General features: G+C 41.6%; 1 protein-coding gene across 9 annotated transcripts in view; it reads left to right on the forward strand.

The window, feature by feature from the left end:
- cul4a (cullin 4A) overlaps positions 1-23,706 on the forward strand; it is a 93,293-nt gene that overhangs the window by 30,980 nt on the left and 38,607 nt on the right. For 4 of the 9 annotated variants that reach the window (XR_011886375.1, XM_072260882.1, XM_072260881.1 and 1 more), the window contains exons 9-14: positions 752-819; positions 3,824-3,942; positions 7,133-7,325; positions 8,303-8,407; positions 9,487-9,597; positions 13,427-13,512. Coding sequence is in view for 7 of the 9 variants with exons in the window: in XM_072260882.1 (XP_072116983.1) it covers positions 752-819; positions 3,824-3,942; positions 7,133-7,325; positions 8,303-8,407; positions 9,487-9,597; positions 13,427-13,512 (682 nt within the window). In the remaining 2 variants the exon portion in view is untranslated. Of the gene's footprint in view, positions 1-751; positions 820-3,823; positions 3,943-5,640; positions 5,754-7,132; positions 7,326-8,302; positions 8,408-9,486; positions 9,598-13,426; positions 13,513-17,448; positions 17,531-23,706 lie in introns of those variants that run through there. The other 5 variants (XM_072260883.1, XM_072260884.1, XM_072260887.1 and 2 more) reach the window with 4 other exon arrangements.

Below are 23,706 nucleotides of genomic sequence, written 5' to 3' on the forward strand. Positions count from 1 at the left end.
TAGCTTAGTGAACTGTATATTTTTAAAATTTATTTATTGAGATACAGCACAGAATAAGCCTTCCTGGTTTCTGGCCATTCTGCTCATCAATCCCCCTATTTAATCCTAGCCTAATCACAGGACCATTTACAATGATTAGTTAACTTACCAACTAGTACGTCTTTGAACACTGGGAGGAAACTAGCACGCTCGGAGGAAACCCACGCAGTTACTGGAAAAAAGTACAAACTCCTTACAGGCAGCGGGGGAAATTGAACCCTGGTTGCTGGCTCTGTGAAGTGCTGTGTTAACTGCTCTGCTACCATGCTGACCCCAACATTGTATTGGTATTGGGTTTATTATTGTCACTTGTACAGTGAAAAGCTGTCGCATGCCGTCCATGTAGATCACTGACACTGAAGAAGCAGAGTAGGGAAAAATGTAGACTGTATGTAACACTTACAGAGGAAGTGCAGTGGAGGTAGCCAAATAAGGTGCAAGAGTCATGGCAGGGTAGGTTGAGAGATCAAGAGTTCATTTTTTGTGTGAGAGATCCAGTGGGGTGGAAACTGTCTTTGAGTCTGGTGGTTTTGTATCTTCTGCTCAATGGGAGGGAGGAGGAATACTGAATGACTGGGGTAGGTGGGACCTTTGATTATGTTGGCTGCTTTCCTGAGGCAACAGGGCATGTAGACAGAGTCAATTGGGAGAAGGCTAGTTTTCATAATGCGCAGTTGACAACTCTGCAATGTAATTATTGGTGATTTTTCAGAAAGTGGCTGGTTGCCAGTGTTGAGAAGCATCTCCTTGGTGAGCATCTGACAGCTATTCTTCAAAAAGGTAAAAGAAACCAAACATATAGAATATTCCTATTTAATTTTATCACGTGGTTTAGTAAAACCTCTCCTTAGCCGTTTACACTAATTGCACTTTTTCTAATGTTAACCCACTTTTCACTTGTAACTTAACTCTTTTTGAATCTTCTAACTCCTTGGGCTTTCAGATGTTATAAACATGCTGTCATTTGTTCCATCTGTCATGCCTGAACCAATGCTTAGTATTTAATATTTTTTAACATGAAAATGTAATAGAGCTCAGCATTCCTGGGTTTTATTGTTATAGACATGATAGAAAGGAGGTTTGAACAAAGGCCATTCCTATCACAGCAGTACTCAGGATATACTGGAGGGCTCCTCCACTGTGGCAATTTGGATGGAGGTAAAATAAGAAAGGTGCAATTACACAGTAAGTTTATGCAATTGCACATTGCAATTGAGAGGTGAAGAAACAGGTACTAGGCAGATTATGGAAATGTACAGAAACAACAGGGTTTTCATGGTGGGGGACTTTAACATCTCTAGTACTCATAGCAACTTCCTTAACATAAGAAACTTCAATGGGTTGGGATTTCTTCAGCGCATCCAAGAGAGGTTCTTGGAACAGTATGTGGAGAGTATATTTAAAGGACAGAGCATAGTTTTGGGAAATAAGCTAGGTGGCTGAACATTTTGGGAATAGTTTCACAATTCATTATATGTTTTAAGATAGTTATGACTAAGGATAAAATTGGATTTGCAGGAGGAACTAAATTGATGGAGGGCAAATTAAGACAAGATAAGACAGGATTGAGGGGCGTTGATTGGGAGTAGTTGCTGTCTGGACAGGTCGAGATCTGACACGTGGGAGTTGTTTAAAGACCAGTTGATCGGAGTTCAGGATTGGCATATTCTAGAAAGAGTAAGGATGAGGATGCTAAGGTAAGGGAACCTCATGACCCAAGAGTGTCATAAAATTAGTCAGGGGAAAAAAAGGAAGCATTCCTAAAGTTTAGGAAGTTAAAAATCAGACTGGTGTCTTGTGGAAAATAAAAATAGCAGGAAAGAGTTCAGACAAATGATTAGGATGGCCAAAAGGGGCCATAAAATGACTTTGATGAGCAGGGTCAAGTACAATCGCAAAGCATAAAGTAAAAAAAAAATGACTCGAATGTAAAGGAGGAAATTTGTACTGGAGTCAGAGCAAGTGGCTGAGCGGCTAAAAGAGAATTTTGTGCTAGTATTTATTGAGAAGGAATTGGAAAATATTGAAAACAGAGTGGAGCATGCTAATGTACCAGGACATTTTCAGATTAAAGAGATGGTATGCTGGGTTACTGAAAAAACATTAAGGTGGATAAGTCTTGCTCATCTAATGACATATATCCCAGAATATTGAAAGGAGCAAAGTGAGAAGATGGCTGGGGTTTTGACCAAGGTCTTTGCCCTCTCGGGATAGGCGAGATTCCAGAGGAGCAATTTTAAAAATTTTTGTTGTTTTATTTAGAGATACAGCACGGCAACATGCCCTTCCAGACCAACAAGCCTGCATTGCCCAAATATTAACCTACTAACTCGTACACCTTTAGAATGTAGATGAATCGACACGGACACTAGGAGAATATACAAACTCCTTTAAGGATGGCAGCAAAATTAAACCCCGGTTACCGGTGCTAACTGCTGCCTTGTTCTGGAATTTCCCTCTAAAGTACACCGAATCAGAAACTGCTTTATTATCACTAACTGATTTGTTGCGAACTTTGGAGGAAGAGATCAAAATTGTTAACTGGCTGAAGGGTTCACATATGGAATTCCACACAGAACGTAGAGATAATATAATGGAACAAAAACATTGCTGGACAGGTCATCTGGCCCATGATGATGTGCTGATCTTGCTGTTAATTTATACTAAAAACCTTGTGTATCATCCTTATCCATCCATTCCCTTCATATTTATGTGTCCATCTAAAAGTTTCTTATAGCTTCACTAAACTGTTAGCTTTTTTACTGCCTTTAGACTCCAAACAGATAATTTTTCAAACCCATTCTTAGCTCATAACCACTATCTTTAAATCTTCCGTCTCATTTTCCTTTCAACCGTCTGCTGTGAATGAAAATCCTCCACCATAAAAAAAAATATTGGCCATAGTCCTATCACAGTCTTCATAAATTTCCACTAATCCGGAACTGCCATTCATCTGGTCTGCACAATTAATCATTCAGAAACATTGATTCCCATTTTGCAGTACTACAACTTTATAATTCTTCAACCAACACACATCAAAGTTGCTGGTGAACGCAGCAGGCCAGGCAGCATCTCTAGGAAGAGGTACAGTCGACGTTTCAGGCCGAGACCCTTCGTCAGGACTAACTGAAGGAAGAGTTAGTAAGAGATTTGAAAGTGGGAGGGGGAGGTAGAGATCCAAAATGATAGGAGAAGACAGCAGGGGGAGGGATGGAGCCAAGAGCTGGACAGGTGATTGGCAAAGGGGATACGAGAGGATCATGGGACAGGAGGTCCGGGGAGGAAGACGGGGGGGGGGGGGACCCAGAGGATGGGCAAGGGTTACAGTCAGAGGGACAGAGGGAGAAAAAGGAGAGTGAGAGAAAGAATGTGTGTATAAAAATAAATAACAGATGGGGTACGAGGGGGAGGTGGGGCATTAGCGGAAATTAGAGAAGTCGATGTTCATGCCATCAGGTTGGAGGCATTTATAATTCTTCCCTGTGTTTACATGGTTAACTACCTCAATGTCCTTGCCTCTCCCTATCTCTGCCCTGCATTGCTGCATTCTCCATTCCAAGTGGCTATGCTCTTCCATTTTATCCCACCATTGGTGCATAAGCCTAACCCCTACCATTTAGAATTCCCTCTTTAAATGCTTCTGCCTTGTCATCTCCATGACTCTGTACTGACGATCTCTATACATTGTCGGACTATTTGAAAAATTAATATTGGAGCTGTTATATAAATATAAGATGTTCTATAGTTACATACATTAAATGCTTTATTTTTATTGTTTTTTCAGGTCTCAATCAACTGCTTGATGAAAATAGAACTGCTGATCTCACTTTACTGTATCAGCTGTTCAGCAGGGTTAAAGGTGGTTTACCGGTCCTTTTGCAGCACTGGAATGAATATATCAAGGTAGTTGGTTTATTATTGTCACAAGGTATGTGCTGAGATACTGTCGGAAAAACTGTTTTGCGCAGAGACTGAGCTACAGTGGCATGCAAATGTTTGAGCACCCTTGGTCAAAATTTCTGGTACTGTGAATAGCTAAGCGAGTAAAAGATGATCTGATTTCCAAAAGGCATAAAGTTAAAGATGACACATTTCTTTAATATTTTAAGCAAGATTACGTTTTTATTTCCATCTTTTACAATTTCAAAATAACAAAAAAGGAAAAGGGCCCAAACCAAAAGATTGGGCACCCTGCATGGTCAGTACTTAGTAATACCTCCTTTGGCATGTATCACAGCTAGTAAGTGCTTTCTGTAGCCAGCTAAGAGTCCTTCAATTCTTGTTTGGAGGATTTTCGCGCATTCTTCCTTTCACAAGGTGACTAGTTCTGTAAGATTCTTGGGCCGTCTTGCATGCACTGCTTTTTTGAGGTCTATCCACAGATTTTCGATGATGTTTAACTCAGGGGACTGTGAGGGCCATGGCAAAACCTTCAGCTTGCGCCTCTTGAGGTGGTCCTTTGTGTTTTCATCTTCAGCTTTTTTTACAGACGGTATGATGTTTGCTTCCAGAATTTGCTGGTATTTAATTGAAGATGAATTCTTCCCTCTACCAGTGAAATGTTCCCCATGCCACTGGCTGCAACACAAGCCCAAAGCATGATTGATCCATCCCCATGCTTAACAGTTGGAGAGGTGTTCTTTTCATGAAATTCTGTACCCTTTTTTCTCCAAACATGCCTTTGCTCATTGCGACCAAAAAGTTCTATTATATCTTCATCAGTCCACGGGACTTGTTTCCAAAATGCATCAGGCTTGTTTAGATTTTCCTTTGCAAACATCTGATGCTGAATTTTGTGGTGAGGACGCAGGAAAGGTTTTCTTCTGATGACTCTTCCATGAAGGTCATATTTGTGCAGGTGTTGCTGCACAGTAGGACAGTGCACCGCCACTCCAGAGTCTGCTAAATCTTCCTAAAGGTCTTTTGCAGTCAAATGGGGGTTTTGATACGCCTTTCTAGCAATCCTGCGAGCAGTTCTCTCAGAAAGTTTTCTTGGTCTTCCAGACCTCAAGTAAACCTCCACCATTCCTGTTAACTGCCATTTCTTAATTACATTATGAACTGAGGAAACGGCTACCTGAAAATGCTTTGCTATCTTCTTATAGCCTTCCCCTGCTTTGTGGGCATCGTTTATTTTAATTTTCAGAGTGCTAGGCAGTTGCCTCGAGGAGCCCATGGCTGCTGATTGTTGGGACAAGGTTTGAGGGGTCAGGGTATTTATAAAGCTTTGAAATTTACATCACCTGGCCTTTCCTAATGATGACTGTGAACAAGCCGTAGCCCTAACAAGCTAATTAAGGTGTGAGACCTCGGTAAAAGTCATCTGAGAGCTCAAATCTCTTGGGGTGCCCAAACTTACATGGTGCTCCTGTCCTTTTTTTCCACTCTAAAATTGTACAAAACAAAAGTAATACACTAATCTTGCTTAAAATGTTGAAAAGAATGTTTCAATCTTTAACTTTGACTTTGGAGATCAGTTCATCTTCAGTTCATTTCACTTAACTATTCACAGTAACAGAAATTTTGATCAGGGGTGCCTGAACTTTTACATGCCACTGTATGCCCACATTTCTGCTTTTTTTTTGTTGCTTTCTTGGGCAGAACAGTTGCCATACCAAGATATGATGCATTCCACTACCAAGAGAAAATCTGCAGATGCTGGAAATCTAAGCAGCACACACCACTAGGATGCTTTTCGTGGTTCATCTGTAAAGGTTGGTGAGGGTCAGGGTCAGAATCAGGTTTATTATCACTAACTTCAATAATGTGAACTTTGTTGTTTTGTGACAGCAGTATAGTGCAATAACATATCAATTGCAAAATGAACAAGTAGTGGTCAAATAAGCAATAATAAAGTTGTGTTCACGGGTTCACAAACTATCCGGAAATCTGATAGCAAACAGGAAGAGGTTGCTCCTAAATTGTAATAGGTGGATCTTCAGATTCCTCCACCTCCTTTCCAGTAGTAGTAACATCCTTCGCAACTTCTATCATCTTCAAAGCGATCCTACCAACAAATTATATCTTTATCTCTCCCCCCACCAATTTCTTCCCTCCATGATTTCCTTGTCCATTTGTCCCTCCCCACTAATCTCCCTCCCATCACTTAACCCTGCAAGCAGCCAAGGTGCTATACCTGCCCAGTCACCTCCCTCACTTACATTCAAGTCCCCAAAAGTCTTTCCAGATGAGAGGAGGGAGGAAATAAGGGAAGGGATGGGGGAAATAGAGGGGGTTAGGGGATGGGGAAATAGAGGGGGTTGAGAGATGGGGAAATAGGGGTTGAGGGATGGGGAAATAGAGGGGATTGAAGGATGGGGGAATAGAGGGGGTTGAGGGATGGGGAAATAGAGGGGGTTGAGGGATGGAGTAAATAGAGGGGGTTGAGGGATGGGGATATAGAGGGGGGTTGAGGGATGGGGAAATAGAGGGGGTTGAGGGATGGGGAAATAGAGGGGGTTGAGAGATGTAAATAGAGGGGGTTGAGGGATGGGGTAAATAGAGGGGGTTGAGGGATGGGGTAAATAGAGGGGGCTGAGGCATGGGGAAATAGAGGGGGTTGAGGGATGGGGAAATAGAGAGGGTTGAGGGATGGGGGGGGAATGGAGAGGGGATAGATGGAAATGGAGGCTGGTACTTCCAGCAGTTGGTCTTATTGTTGTTCAATGATTGAATTGCTATTTCAAGCTCCCTGAAGTATATGGATGACATTTGGTCTTCATGGAAACAGGTTGTTGCAATCTTTTTGATGGAAAATGGTTGAGACATAGATTCCGTCTTTGAAGAAATGTGCATGAATTGGACCCTTTGTTTTCAGTTTCCAGACAATACCCATGTTGGGACAGCAGCTTTTAAAGCTGGTAAAAAATCCTCACGTCCACATAAACAGATGTAAAAGGAACTTCAGCTATCGCGGCGGATCATCAAGACAATTTATGAGGATTTGCTACACTAGTTGGCCTTGGGCTTACTAACCAATTTCTGGAATGAGGTGGAATTAGCGCATGTTTATGAACCTTTAGCATGTTTATTTGCTGATGCTGGATCTTCAGACTTACGGGCACTTGATTTTATTCTGTCTTTTACCTTACAGACTATTGGCACTACAATTGTGGTTAATCCTGAGAAAGACAAGACAATGGTTAAGGAGCTGCTAGACTTCAAAGATAAAGTTGATCATATAATCGAAGTGTGCTTTCTGAAAAATGAAAAGTTTGTCAATACAACGAAAGAAGCATTTGAGACTTTTATCAACAAAAGGCCAAACAAGCCTGCTGAGTTGATAGGTATGGCAGAAGTCTTATTTTGTAGCATGACAGATTTGGTGACAATGGCAATCATAAAGTGATGCTATAGTATTACTAAGCCTTTGTTCTCAGAACTTAATATTTTGCGTACATCTCTTTTTGCTCTTTTGGCTACTGGCTTTCCAATTTATCCTTCTTGACATTGTTGTAAAAAATGAGTTATACCTTCCACAGTGGCATACCTTGGCATCCCTTTGCAAACTTGCCTTGCCAAATATAAGTTCACTACAGCACAGAAACAGACCTTTTATCCTATCTGCCTAGTCCCATCAACCTGCACATCCCATCCTTGTAATTAACCAAGCTTCTTGCATCCACCATGCAGGCAGCTCATTCCACATTTGTGCTACCCTCTGAGTGAAGTTCCCCTTCAGGATCCCCTTAAATATTTAACCTTTCGCCCTTAACCTCTAGTTCTAGTCTCACTTAACCACTGGCAAAAGCCTGCTTGCATTAACCCTATCTACACCCTTCATCATATTCTATACCTCCCTCAAATCTCCCTTCATTTTTCTACACTCCAGGGGGCAGGGGGGAGTCCAAACTTGTTCAGCCTTTCCCTGTAACTCAAGTCCTGGAAAATGATTTCATTGAAAACAAAAAATGAGGGAATTGAAGGCAGTGTTCAGCAGGTAGTAACTGTATTCTGTCCACTAACATCAGTAATAAACCCCACTTGTCTGTTCTCTCCTATCTACAAATTGCTATTTGTTTAAACCTTTTCGGTCACATTCATCTGGTCACTGTGTTCCTAGGATAATTTCTCTTTTCAAATCGCCTCACAGAGCAGACTTTTCAGCTTTGATTGTATGCCATTTCTGCACAATCTTGGTTATTGTGCTAAAAAGTCAGGAGGCTATTCCATTTTGTCAAATCTATAAATCTTGCATGTGTTGTCAATTTTTCAAGAGCTTTGCAGTTTAAATATCTTTTAATTAGATTTAATTTGTTTCTAGCCAAGTATGTTGATTCCAAATTACGAGCGGGTAACAAAGAAGCAACAGATGAAGAACTGGAAAGAATACTTGACAAAATCATGATCATATTTAGGTTTATTCATGGTGAGTTAATCTTGTTGATTTATAGCTGTATTAGGAACCCTCTAAAACGCGATCAGTTTATTTTTGAACTTCATTGTTGGTTCCGCAAAGGCAAGAATAGATTACCCCTCCAGGGGCAACAAGTAACTCCTACTAATGATCAAGATGACTGTTTGGTCTTATTCTTCTTTTCCTGTGTTCTTAATTGGAAAATATTGTGAAGAATTTAAAGTCATACATGATTTTTAAATTACCATGCATGGTAGTCATCTTGCTCCTCATTTAACTACAGTATGTTTGTATTTCATTCTTACATTTGTATGTCCTTTCCGTGAGCCCGTGTGTTTCCTCTGAGTGATCTGGTTTCCTCCCCCAATCCAAAGACGTAGTAGTTACTAGATTAATTGGCCATTGTAAATTGTCTCATGATAGGCTGGGAAGTCTTGTATTGTGTTGTCTCTAAATCAATCAATCAGTGGGCACCTCTGGTGAGACTGCCGTGTACTGCTTGTCGCGTAGTGGTGATTGACCACTGCTGTCAACCACTGCCAGAAGTTTGATACTAGTAGGTGGCTTGCAAGCCCACTACTGAAGGCTGTTTTTTGGAACTGCAATCTCATAGTAGCTAGAGCAGGGTAGCAGGTTTCCTTGTTTAAAGGTATTAATGAGCTGATTTGTTTTTGTTCCATAACAACAATTTAAAAGATTTCTGGTAGTTTTTTATTTCCAAATTTGGCTTTGCAGTCTCTTTATTATTGGTCTTATGGTTTTATTTTAAGTCCAGGATAATTATGAAAAATCAATACATTTGGGGATGGATCAATAAACAGCCAACATATATTTTGCATTTCTTTGTGTTTTTAAACCCTTAACAGAAATAGTGATAAGGTGCAGTCCCTTTACAGCTAATTTGTCAGGACCGCAAGACACCACACCTGAGATAATGAGAGTAAAATTAGGCAGAGTTTCAGCATTGACTGCGTAATGAACCCTATCTCCCTTCATTTCCTAAGGATGCATATACAGAATGTTACACAATGACAGCAGTGACTTGTTATGTGGTCCCCAGGACTCAATTTTGTTTCATTTCCTTCCAACAGGAAAAGATGTATTTGAGGCTTTCTATAAGAAGGATTTGGCAAAACGGCTACTGGTGGGAAAAAGTGCTTCCGTAGACGCTGAGAAATCAATGCTGTCCAAACTGAAACACGGTACATCTACATGGGCACTGTTCAGCTCTAAGATGGTCTTGTTTTGTTCTGCTCTGTTGAAACCGAGTAAACCTATGTGTGTTCTTCATGTCAGATATTGGAATTCTGGGAGACCTCCACTCTCCCTGATAACTACATCTGCATGAAGTACAACTGGCTGCAGCTCCTTACACACTGTCTTAGGGAAATGGAACTGGAGCTGCAAGTGGATGACCAACAGCTCATACAGGAGAAGGAGGGGATAGATTTACAGAGGTATTCACCCCTAAGTTGCAGGAGGCAGGCAGAGTATACTCTGATTGTTCCTCTCAATTACAAGTGTATCACTTTGCGTACTGTTACTGTTTGTTTCATGGGGGTGGGAGGGAATGACCACCCTGGGAAAAACCACGGTGACCAGATCTCCGACACACAGTCTGTCTCTGTGGATCTGAAGGGAAAGGGAGTGCACTGGTGACAGGGGATTCAGTTGTTAGGGGAACAGACAGATGGTTCTTTGGGCATGAAAGAGACACCTGGATGGTATGTTCTCTTCCAGCAGCGTCAAGCATGTCTTGAATCGATTCACAGCATACTAAAGAGGGAGGGTGAGCAGCCAGAATCCATGGTACCTATTGGTACCGATGACATGGATGGGAAAAGAGATGAGGTCCTGAACACAGAATATAGAGAGCTAGGTAGGAAGCTGAAAAGCAGGACCTTAAGGGTAGGAATCTCTGAATTGTTGCCTGTGCCACACACCAGTGAGGGTAAGAATAGGATAACTTGGCATATGAATGTATGGCTGAGGAATTGGTGCAGGAGGCAGGGTTTGAAATTTGTGGATCATTGGGATCTCTTCTGAGTTAAGGTATTTTCTATACCAAAATGACGGGTTACACCTGAGCTTAAGGGGTGCCAATGTCCTTGTGGATAGATTTGCTGGTGCTGTTGCGGGGTGGCGGGGGGGTCGAGCTTAAACTAGTTTCTTAGGGCAAAGGAGCCAGAGTGATAGGATGGGGCAGTTGGTGTACAGGTGGATGCAGTGTTTGAGAGTCTGTGAGGGGATAGGTAGTTGATAGGGCAAAATTGCAGTTAGCGGGATGGATTGAAGTGTATCTATTTTAATGATGTATCAAGAGCAAGTGCGAGGAACTTACAGTATGGGTCAGTACTTGGAACTATGATGTTGTGGCTGTTATGTAGATTTGGCTGTCACAAGGGCTGGAATGGCTGCTGGATGTTCCAGTGTTTGGATGTTTTAAAAGAGATGGGGAAGTAGCATTGCCAGTCAGGTACAGATGTCATGGTGGGATCACCTACTGAATCAGTGTGGGTGGAAGACAGAAACACAGAGGGAGTAATCACACTATTGGGAGTATACTATACACCCCCCCCCCCACCCAACAACAACAGAGACATCGAGGAACAGATCAGATGGATTTTGGAAAGATGCAAAAATATTAAGGTTGTTGTCCTGTGGGACTTCAACTTTCCTAATATTGATTGGCACCTCCTTAGTGCAAAAGGTTTCGATGGAGAAGAATTTGTTAGGTGTGGCCAGGAACGATTCCTGCTCAATATGTAGACAAACTGAACAGAGAGGCAGTCACACTGGACCTAGTGCTAGGCAATGAGCCAGATCTCTTGGTGGGGGAGCATTTCAGAGACGGTGACAACTCACTGACCTTTTGTATGGGAAAGAATTAGTGGGGGAGGGGGGATCAGGCAGGAACTAGGGAGCATAAATTGGAACAGATATACTCAAAAATGTACAACAGAATGTGGATGTTGTTTACGAAGTACTTGCATGAGGTTCTGGTTAAGTTTGTCCCATTGAGGCAGGGAAAGGATGAAGGAACCATAACTTACAAGAGAGGTGGACATCTAGTCAAGAGAAAGAAAGAAGCTTATTTGGGGTTTAGGAAGCGAGGAGGATACAGGGCTCTAGAGAGTTGCAAGGTAGCCAGGAAGAAGCTGCAGAATGGTATTAGGAGAGCTGGAAAAGGGCATGAGAAGGCCTTGGGAAGTAGAATTAAGGAAAACCCAACACATTCTACACATGTGAAGAACAGGAGTTTGGCCAGAGTGAGGGTACGTAAGGGAGCAGGGATAACTGGGAATTATAGATCTTATGAGCCTTACTTATGTGGTGAGCAAATTATTGGAGAAGATTCTTAAGAGGCAGGATTTGCAGGCATTTGGAGAAGCATAGTCTGGTGAGTGATAGTCAGAATTGGCTTATGAAGGGCAATTCATGCCTCACGAGCCTAACTGAATTCTTTGAAGATGTGATAAAGCACACCGATGAAGGCAGAGCAGTGAATATGGTGTGTATGGAATTTAGTAAGGCATCTGATAAGGTTCCCCATAATAGGCTCATTCAGAACATCCAGGAAGGATGGAATCAGGGAAGCTTTTATGTCGTCGTCTTCTTCTTCTTGGGTCCTTAGCTCCCATTAGAGCATAGGCCAGCGATGATCTCCCATTTCCATTGTCCTGTGTTCTGAACCAACAGCTTGGATGTGTGGATGCAGGATTGGCTTCTGCACAAAAGAGAGGGTGGTAATCAATGGAGTGTATTCTCCCTGCATGTTGGTGACCAGTGGTGTTCCGAGGGGGATCTGTTCCCTGCTCTGTGATTTATTTATCTCTCTCTCTCTCTATCTCTCTCTATCTCTCCCTATCTCTCCCTATCTCTCCCTATCTCTCTCTATCTCTCTCTCTCTCTCTCTATCTCTATCTCTCTCTCTCTATCTCTATCTCTCTATCTCTCTCTCTCTCTATATATATATATATATATATATATTTCTCTCTCTCTCTATCTATATACATCTATATATAAAATGTTTGCGTATATATATATATACACACATACACACACACGCACAGACACACACACACATCATATAGAAAAACTAGGATAAGGAGGTAGAAGGGTAGGTTAGTAAGTTTGCAGATGATTGAAAGTTGTGGATAGTGTGGAGAGTTGTTATAGGTTGTAATGGGGCATTGACAGGATGCAGAGCTGGCTGAGAAGTTGCAGATGGAGTTCAACCTGGAAAAGTGTGAAGTGATTCATTTTGGAGGGTTGAAATTGAATGCAGAGTACAGAGTTAATACAGGGTTATTGGCACTGTGGAGGAACAGTGGGACCTGGAGTCCATGTTCATCGATCCTTTAAAGTTATTGAGAAAGTTGATAGGTTTGTTCAGAAGCCATATGGTGTATTGGCCTTCATTTGTAGGGGCTGCGAAATAATGTTGCAGCTCTATAGAACCCTAGATAGACCACACTTGGAATATTGTGTTCATTTCTGGTTACCTCATTAAAGGAAGGAAGTAGAAGGTTTAAAGACGTTGCAGAAGAGATTTAACCAGGGTGCTGCCTGGACTAGAGGCCACGTCTTATGAAGATAGGTTGAGTGAGCTAGGGCTTTTCGCTTTGGAGCAACGGAGTATGAGAGATGACGATGGAGGTGTACAAGATGATAAGGGGCACAGATAAAGTGCTTAATTTTTGTTTCCCAGGGCAGGAATGACTAATACAAGGGGGTATAATTTTAGAAGTATTTGGAGGAAAAATAGATGGAATATCAGAAGCATGGTTAATACATAGAGAGTGATGGGTGTGTGGAACACCCTGCCAGGGGTGCTGGTAGAGGTAGATACAGTACATTAGGGACATTGAAGAAACTCGTAGATAGGAATGTGGATGATAGAAAAATGGAGGCCTATGTAGGAGAGAAGGGTTAGGTTGATCTTGGAGTAGAACAAAAGCTTGGCATGATGTCATATCCTATATGCAAGTATTTTGATTTCTGTGACCAGTTTTTGCTTTGTTTCTGTAGAATGTGGAGCTGCATTCACCAGCAAGCTAGAAGGGATGTTTAAAGACATGGAACTTTCAAAAGATATTATGATCCAGTTTAAACAGGTAATCCTTCATGCAGACATTATTTGTAAGTTTTCTTTCACTTTATCCTGTGTCCTCTACTCCTTGGCCTACTATGATCTGTGATTTTTTTTTTTTGCTTATACATTCAAATAATGGATGCTGACAACATCATTATTAATCTCCTATGATTGGCTGCTGGACCTCTTCTTTTACCATTTTGAAGTTATATACAGAGTAAGACAGCAGATTTCTTTGCTTAAAGGGAATTAGTAAATCAGTGGAATTTTACAATAAAATCAGCTGAAAGTTTCAAAAAATATTTAATGAATTTAATTTAAATTCCCCTTCTATCGTGAGGGGTTTTGAACTCCTGAGTCTTGAGCATTCACACAGACCTCTAGTTTGGAACAACCCAAGCCTAGAAGTGTAATGTGAATTGGGAGATTTAGCATCGGCTGACTGTCCCACCATGAATTGTACCACATCTGAACAGGATTGCCCTGGCTCCTGGTGCTCAAAAATATTCCCAGTGGCAGATATCGCTCCAAAGCAGAGGCTCTGATTTTTCTCTCCCATCTCATCTGTAGCCTGGAGACATAAATTAATTTCATTGCAGCTGCATCATTTTACAGATTGAAGTTGTGAACTGGCTGATACAACAAGCTTGGTACATAATTATGAAGTAGAAGAGAATTTTGAAATTTACTTCTAATTTAGACCTAAGTAATTAACTGATGCAACAGAGAGAATGTTATAATTGTTTAGTAGCTTGAGTAGTGTTTAATGTGAAGCATTAGTATCTGTTAAATAAGTGTGTAGTGGTCAGTAATGAGTCACCATATTCATTGTCTTTACAAATGGAAAACTGCTTGGTACTATTGTTTGAGTCCAATTAGACATGACTCTATTGCCGTGCAAGTTCATCCAGCCAAATTCCTCTTTGATCAAGCATTTGCTCAGCACGTTGCATGCTTTCACTCGACCAATTGCTAACGTCTCTTTGGAACAAGTGTCTCCACCTGATCCCTAAAGGAGTTGTTTGCACACTGACATGGTAATGGTAGTTATGGTGACACTTGGTATTCTGTGGAAAGATGTTGAAGAGAATTAAGCAGGTGTGTTGCTTGTTCTTTCCAGAGGTTTGCACAGAAACACTTTCACCAGACTATTGAATCAGAATCAGGTTTAATATCACTGACATATGCCATGAAGTTTGTTACGTTGTGGCAGCAGTATAGTGTAGTACATAATTTAAAAAAAACACTAAATTACAATTTGCAAAAAGAGAAGGGAAAATGAAGTGTTCATGGGTTCATTCAGAAATCTGATGGCGGAGAGGAAGAAGCTGTTCTGGAAATGCTGAGTGTGTATCTTCACGTTCCCGTGCCACCTCCTTGATGGTAGCAATGAGAAGAGGACATGTCCTGGGTGATGGGGGTCCTTAATGATAGATAATGCCTTTTGAAGATGCCCTCATCGCTGAGGAGGCTAATGCCCTTGATGGAATTGGCTGAGTTTACAACTTTCTGCAGATTTTTACGATCCTGTGGAATGGCATCTCCATTTTGGTGACATACCAAATCTGCTCCAACACCAAATGAAGTATAGAGTCAAAACTGTTCAATGTCATTTCCTGTACACAAGCTTAAGGAGATTAAAAGAATTGTTAGTGGATTCAATGCAGCACAAAAAAAGCAAAAGATAACATATTAATAATAATAAACACACACACAATAAATATAAATATATAAGAAAGCTTGTATATATAGATTGTATGTCCATAAAGTGGCACTATACTCTACATAAGTTGACTGACAGGAAATAATATATTGGTGGAGGTGTTGATCAGCCTTATTGCTTGGGGAAAGTAACTTTGTGTCTGGTGGTCCTGGCGTGGATACTACGTAGCTGCCTCCCTGATGGGAGCGGGACAAACATGAGCAGGCTGTGTGCGATCCTTCATGATGTTACTAGCCCTTTTCTGGCACCTTTCTGTATATATGTGCTTAATGGTGGGTAGTTAGTGCCAGTGATATGTTTTTAACTACCTGTTGCAGAGCCTTCCTGTCTTATCGCAGTGCAATTTCAGTACCGTGCAGTGATTTTAGCTTGTTAGGATGCTCACTACTGTGAATCTATAGAATGATGTGAGTGTGGATGTGTAAAGTCCAGTTCTCTTCAGCCTCCACAGAAAGTAGAGGTGTTGGTGAGCTTTCTTGACTGTGTAGGATGTGTTCTGGGACCCTGAGAGGTTGTGTGAGATGTGCACTCCCTGGAGTTTGAAACTGCTGTGCCGTTGATGTAAGTAGGGTGCGAGTTATCATGAAGTTGGTAACCATCTCCTTCGTTGATATTAAAGAAGAAGTTATTTGCCTGGCATCAGACCTTGAGCTCCTCCACCTTTCTGTAGGCTATCTCATTGTTGTTGGTGATGAGCCCCACTGCTGTCATGTCATTGATGAACGTGACGATGTGATTACTCGGATATTTGACTGTGCAGTTATGTGTGGGCTCAGCACATAGCCCTTGGGGCACCCATATTGAGGATGATGGAGAGCAAGCGGTAGTTTTGTATCCTGACTGTCTGATGTCTGTTGGTTAGGAAGTCCAACACCCAGTTGCACGGTGGTGTATTTAGACCGAGGACTAGGAGTTTGTTCGGCAAAGTCTGTGGAACAACAGTGTTGATTGTCAAACTGAAATCCAGAAACAGTGTTGTGACACTTGTCCTTGTTATCAAGGTGTGTCCGGGCTAGACGCATGGCAGGTGTTATGGCATTATGGAGAGCTTCTGTCAGTAAGCATATTGATGAGTATCCAATGTGCCAGGAATGGAGTTTTTGATATGTGGAATTATCAGCTGTTCAAAGCACTTCATGATGATTGGCATCAGTGTCACCGGTTGGTAGTCGTTTAGTTCTGAAGGTGTAGAGTTCTTTGGTACAGGGATGATGGTGGCTGATGTGAAGCATTTAGGGACAGCTGCCTGAATAAGTGAAGTGTTGAAGATAATCGACAAAGAAAACAGTGAGCTAGTGTGCATTCTCCCTAGTACTCGGCCTGGGATGTTGTTTGGCCCGGCTGTCTTATGGGGATTGACTCGGCAGAGTCCTTCTCATCTTTGCTTCTGTTGCACCTGGGAATGGAGTTGCTTTTGTGGCCAGTGTTGCCTTCCATGCCTTGAAGCATACATAAAAGTTGTTTACAGCATCAGGAAGGAAGGCGTCACTGGTAAAATTGATGCTGTTTTCCTTGCATGGTCAGTAATGCCCTTGATGCCCAGCTAGAAATGCGGATAATCTTTATCAGACCTGAATTCTTTGCACAAAGGCAGTCTTTGTTGCCAAAGATGAGGTTTCTGCTGACTGCTCTGAGAGCTGTTCTGTCAGCAGGTTTGTAGTATGGAGCACACCTCTGCATGCAGCCAGGGCTTCTGGTTGGGCTGTGAGATCACCATTCTTGAGGTACCAATATTGTATACACACATGCTAATGTAGCTGAAGACAGATGAGGCATATTCCTTGAGGTCTGTGCCTGCTCCGTTTATGGTGGCCTCCTTGAACATCTGCCAGTTAGTCCACTCAAAACTATCGTAAACCATAGAGATTGCCTCATTAGGCCATTCGGTGATAGTTCCCTTGACTAGTTTCTCCCTTTTCAGCAGTGGTTGGTATGCTGGTATTAATATTACGGAGAGGTGGTCAGAGAGGCCAAGATGAGGCTATGAGGTGGCTTTGTAAGTACTGCATCTGTTTGTATAAACCTGGTCCAGTCTATTTGTTCGCCCAGTGGCCATGGTGACGAAACTGTAAAGCTCTCCCCGTGCATTCGCGCTCTGCTACGTTGAACACAACTGTAAACTCATTAAGCAGGTAATGTGGCTGGTATTTAATTCTATGATGCTCACTTTCCCCAGAACAGTGACTGCTAGCTACAGATAAGTTTGTGCATCAACCTTTGTTAATGTACACACAGATTCCACCTCCTTTGGATTCCCCGACAGGGAGTACCTGTCTGCAGAACAGAGTCATCCCATCAGGTTGAAACACTGAGTCAGGTACGTTATAGTCGCTGTCATGCCTTTTTGCAATTGCGTCAGTATGTTGGGCCCAGGATAGATCTTCAGAGATGTTGACACCCAGCAACTTGAAACTGCTCACACTTTCCATTGCTGATCCCTCAGTGAAGACTGGTGTGTGTTCCCTCAACTGCATGGCTCTATTGACGTTGAGTGCAAGATTGTTGTTGTGGTACCACTCAATGAACAGATCTGCCTCATTCCTGTATGCCTCCTTGTCACAGTCTGAAATTCTGCCCTCAATAGTTATATCACTGGCAAATTTATAGATGGCATTTGAGCTGTGCCTAGCCACATAGTCATGGATGCAGAGAGAGCTGATTATCAGCAAGTTGATGTTATCTCCAATCTGCACTGACAGTGGTATTCCGATGAGGGACTTGAGGATCCAGTTGTAAAGGGAGACACTGAGGGTGTGATGGTGTCAAATGCTGAGCTGTAATTAATAAACAGAAGCCTGATGTATTACTATTGTCCAAGACTGAGTGGAAAGCCAGTGTGATTGCATCCGCTGTAGACCTGTTGCGGTGATAAGCAGCAGGTTCAAGTCCTTGTTTAGGCAGGACGTTTTAGCCATGACCATCCTCTTAAAGCACTTCGTCGCAGTAGATATGAGCACCACTGAGCAATAGTCATTGAGATAGCTCTTCGTAGACATGGACATGTTTGTTCCCTTCCGAAGCAGGTGGGAGCCTCCGACTGCAGCAGTGAGATATTGAAGATCTTGAACAATATTTTGTTGATGAAGCCATCAATATCCCAGGAATCTGGATGCTCAAAGATTAGGGAAGTCATCTAATGTAACTCTTAAATTATTCAATCATTGATGAGGAAGCCAACTCAAATATCACATTTGAGGGATCTAGAGCCTGTAGAAGATTTTAAAAAATTATCTTTATTTGTCCCATGTGTATCAAAACATACAGTGAAATGTATCATTTGTGTCAAATCAGCAAGTATTGTGCTGATCAGCCCATAAGTTTTGCCATGCTCCCAACACCAACACTCACTAACCCTAACTGTACGTCATTGGGGTGTGGGAGGGAAACAGAATTCCCGGAAGAAACTCAGGTGGTCACAAGGAGAACATGAAAACCTCTTTCAGACAATGGCGGGAATTGAATCCCAATCTTGCTGCTGCGCTGTAAAGCATCGTGATCCCATACCATCCTAGAAGAAATGATAAAGTTGTGGAGATCACAGAGGTATCACACTGAGCTTTAAATGCCAAGTTGTGAAATAGCATTTCAGCACATGGACATTTCCTTCCAATGTCCAGAGAAGAAGATTGTGAATCAGATTCAAGTTTACAAAGGTCATGAATTGTGTTGTTTTGCAACAGTTCAGTGCAAAACATAAAAATTACTGTAAGTTACAAAATAAATGGTGCAAAAGATGAATGATGAGGTTCATGGAACATTCAGAATTCTGATGGAGGAGGGGAAGAAGTTGTTCTTAAAATATTGAAATGTGATTCTCCTTGCTCTTGTACTTCCTCCCCAGTAGTAGTAATGAGAAGCAGGTATGTCCCAAAAGTGAGGGTCATTGGTGTTGAATGCCACTTTTTGAGGCACTGCCTCTTTAAGATGTTCTTGATAGTGGGGCGAGTTGTGCCTTCGATGGAGCTAGCTGAGTCTACAACTCTCTACAGCTGGGCTCGATGCCAGAACGCTCTCCTCTATACATCTGTAGGAATTTGCAAGTCTTTGCCAACATACCAAATCTCCTCTAACTCCTAATGAAGTAGAGCCACTGGTGTGCCTTCCTCATTTTTGCATCAATCTGTCAGGGGCAGGGTAGATCCTAAGAGGTGTTGACACCCAGGAATTTGAAGCCTCTTTTGTTTTGTGTGTTTTATATAGCTACATGAATTTGCACAGTTTAGTCGCGGGTCATCGCTAGTATAAAGATTAGTATCAGAACAAAGTCATGTGGCAAACTATTATTCACCTGTAGCACCTGGTTTTGTCTGTCAGGTGGATACCGAATTTTGGTTACATAAGACAATACTAAAGAGATTGACAGAGGTTTGACAGCTGGCACGCTTAGATAACTAACAACCTTCCTTTCTGGAAAATGGTATCATAACCAGCTTTGGCTGTGTCTGTGTGAGTTGAACCGTGAATTTAACAGCAATTAAAGATATTTTTCCTTGAGTGAATTGGCCTGGCTGCACACTAGAGGGAGCCTTTTGGATCATCAGTCTGTTTTTCTACTTTAGTCTCTCTCCCCTCCTTTGATTCTTTCATTCTCTTGTATACATTAGTAAAGAATTCTGCTTGGTTTTTACATCCTGCAGTTCCCAGAAACTCTGAAACTGCCCTGCCTATACCTTGTGGTCTTACCAGATTTGGCATCTGCCAGGGCTTGATTTCCTTCTCTTATTGAATGTGCTTGCTTTCATTTCCTCTTGTGTGATATAAACCAATTAATATGTTGGCTTTGAGTATAGGTGTTGTCCTTGGCTTAATGCAGTGTTCCAAAGACATGGTGATGATGCCTGCAGCTCAGCTGATCTATTTTTGTTCCTGAACAGAGGTTTGACATTCCTTGAGGCCCCCCTTCTTTCCTGCAGATGTACTTTACCCTTTTCCCAGAGTGACTGTCCATTACCTCTGCAACAAATGTATGGATCTCTTTCTTTTAGAGCAATAACCCACCCCTTAGCACTACATATTGATCTGTTGTCAGCACATTTGTTGTTGTCTGCACATGCACATAGTTCTCTTTCTCTCTCTCTCAATGCAATGTGAAGACACTTGGTATTAAAGCTATCTCCCACATGCATGTTTTTATTTAATTGATATGTAGTTATGCACAGACACAATAAATTAGTGACAAGTAAAAACCTCAAATGTCAAAAAACATCCTGAACTTCACCGACAGTTCAGTGAGAAAGCCGAAGGACCGAAAGCAGGTGAATGATGTGATGAACTTAATGTGAAAATATTATGCCGATGGCTTCAGTCAGGAAAGTTGACGAATTTAATAGTGCTAATGAAGGCTGGGAGTCTTGTATCGAGAGGGTTGAACTGTATTGTAGTGTGACTAAAGTGGAGGAGCAAAAGAAAGTTATCTACACTTAGTTTAATGGGTGCAAGGACATACAGTCTCTTACGCACCTAGTAATCCCTGAAAAACCAGCAAGCAAGGTGTTCGACAAAATTCTTAATATTTTACAAAAAGAACCAAAAAGAGCCTTTCTGAATACATTACAGAGCTGCATAAACTTTCTCAGTACTGAGACTTTAGAGATGGACTTTCTGATGCATTAAGGGACAGGCTTGTATGTAACATGCATAGTCAAAGCACTCAAAAGAGGTTACTATCCAAAAAAGACCTAACCGTAAAACAGACATTGACCATTGCAATATCGTTAGAGACTGCAACAAAGAATGCAGTAGAACTACAGAAAAGGAGGTTAGAATGTGAAATGCACAAAATGTCCCTGAATGGTGTAAAAAGCCAAAATGTTAAAAATGTGGCAAATCCTCCCACGATGCAAATGACTGTTGGTTCAAAGCACAACTGTGGTCTCAAACACAAAACTAAGCAAATGAATAATGTTACCAAATGTAAAAGAGAATTAGACAGTGCAGGGTCTGACAAAGGTGAGCTGTCGTGCCTAGAACTGCCTAGTATTACTGAAGCAGATCACAATATAATATGGATGTGTCCAGTGTAAAACTGAAAATTGAGCTGGATACAGTCAGCTTCATCCATAATTCCAGAGGGTGACTACCACAGACTGTTTTCTAAGATACCATGAGAGAAGACCTCTGTGATGCTAAAGACTTGCACGGGAGTAAAAGTGTCTCCCAAAGAAAAACTGATGATGAGCCAGTTGGTTGACAAGTAGATGATGTAATATGCAATATGAATTTTAGGAAGGACAAGCCAATTATTGGGTACAACTGCAGGCAGAGCAAAGTTGTACCACAGAGGCAAAATTCATGAAGGCGAAGAATGCAGGACTGAAGGTGCTGTACTTAAATGGAATGAGGTGGACAACATCGTGTCACAATTAAAAATTGGTCGGTATGATGTTGTGGGCATCACTGAGTCGTGGCTGAAAGAAGGTCATAGTTGGGAGTTTAACATCAAAGGATATATTTTGTATTGAAAGGACAGGCAGGAAGGCATAGGCAGTGATGTGGCTCTTGGTAAAAGATGGAATTACATCTTTAGAAAAAGGTGACATAGGGTCAGAGAATGTCAAATCTTTGTGGGTGGAGTTAAGAAACTGCAAGGGTAAGAAAAAGCATTCTGGGAATCATTTATAGGCCTCCAAATAGAAGCCAAGATGTGGGGTTGAGATTGCAAAGAGAGCTAGAAAGGACATGTGACATTACTCTTATAACAATTGTAATTGGGGACTTCAATATGCAAGGGGATTGGGAAAATTAGGTTATTGTCAGATTGCAGGAGAGGGAATTTCTTGAGTGCATACGAGATGGCTATTTAGTGCAGCTTGTGCTTGAGCCTACTCGGGGAAAGGCTATCTTAAATTGGGTATTGTGTAATAACCTACATCTTATTAGGGAGCTTAATGTAAAGGAACCAGTAGGAGGCAGTGATCATAATATGATTGAATTCATACTGCAATCTGAGAGGTCACATGTATCAGTATCGTAATGGAATAAAGGGAATTACAGAGGCATGAGAGAGGAGCCTGCCCAGCTGGATTGGAAGGGGACACTGGCGGGGATGGCGGCAGAGCAAAGGTGGCTGAAGTTTCTAGGAATAGTTCACAAGGCTAAGGATAGATATGTCCCACAGAAGAAGCAGTTCTCAAATGGCAAGGCAAGGCAATCTTGGCTGACAAGGAAAGTTGAGGTCTACATAAAAGACAAGGAAAGGGCATATAATGTAGCAAAAATGAGTGGGAAGTTGGATGATTGCAAATTTTTTAAAATTCAACAAAAGGAAACTAAAAAACTATAAGAAGGGAAAAGATAAAATGAGGGCAAACAAGCTGATAATATAAAGATTTTTCAGTTACATAAAGAATTAAAGGGAGGTAAAAGTTGATTGCGACCACTGGAAAACGATGCTGATGAGGTAGTAATAGGGGACAAAGAAATGGCAGATGAACTTAATAAGTACTTTGCTTCAGTCTTTACTGTGGAAGACACTAGCAGTGTGCCAGAAGTCCATGAGTGTCAGGGAGCAGGAGAGAGTGTCATTGCTACTACCAAGGAAAAAGTGCTACGTAAACTGAAAGGTCTTAAGATGGTTAAGTCACCTGGATCAGATGGACTACATTCCAGAGTCCTGAAAGAGGTTGCTGAAGAGATAATGGATGCATTGGTCATGATCTCTCAAGAATTACTTGATTCTGGCATGGTCCAGGAAGCCTGGAAAATTGCAAATGTCACTCCACTCTTTAAGAACGGAGGAAGGCAAAAGAAAGGAAATTATAGGCCATTTAGCTTAACCTCAGTGGTTGGGAAGTGTTGGAATCCATTATTGAGGATGAGGTTTGGGGCTACTATTTGGAGACTAATGATAAAATAATTCAAAGTCAGCATGTTTCTGTAAAGGGAAATCTCGCCTGACAAATCTGTTGGAATTCTTCAAAGAAGTAACAAGTAGAATGGACAAAGGAGAGGCAGTGGATGTCACTTACTTAGATTTTCAGAAGGCATTTCATAAGGTGCCTCATATGAGGTTGCTTCACAAGATAAAATCCTGTGGTGTTATAGGGAAGATACTGGCATGGATAGAGGAATTGCTGGCAAGTAGAAGGTAGCAAGTGGGAATAAAAAGGACTTTTTCTGGTTGGCTGCCAGTGACTAGTGGTGTTCCTAAGGGGTCAGTATTAGGATCGCTACTTTTCACACTGTTTGCCAATGATTTGAATAATGGAATTGATGGCTTTGTGACAAAGTTTGCAGGATGATACAAAGATGGGTGGAGGGATAGTTAGTGCTGAGGAAGCAATGCGATTGCAGAATAACTTGGACAAATTGGAAGACTGGGCAAAAAAGTGGCAGACTGAGTACAGTGTTGGGAAATGTATGATAATGGATTTTTGTAAGAGGAGCAATAGTGCGGACTATTATCTAAATGGGGAGAAGGTTCAAAAATCAGAGGTGCCAAGGGACTTGAGAGTCCTTGTGCAATACTCCCAGAATGTTAATTCACAGGTTGAG

Source organism: Mobula birostris, chromosome 6 (genome assembly GCF_030028105.1).
Source record: "Mobula birostris isolate sMobBir1 chromosome 6, sMobBir1.hap1, whole genome shotgun sequence".
NCBI lineage: Eukaryota > Metazoa > Chordata > Chondrichthyes > Myliobatiformes > Myliobatidae > Mobula > Mobula birostris.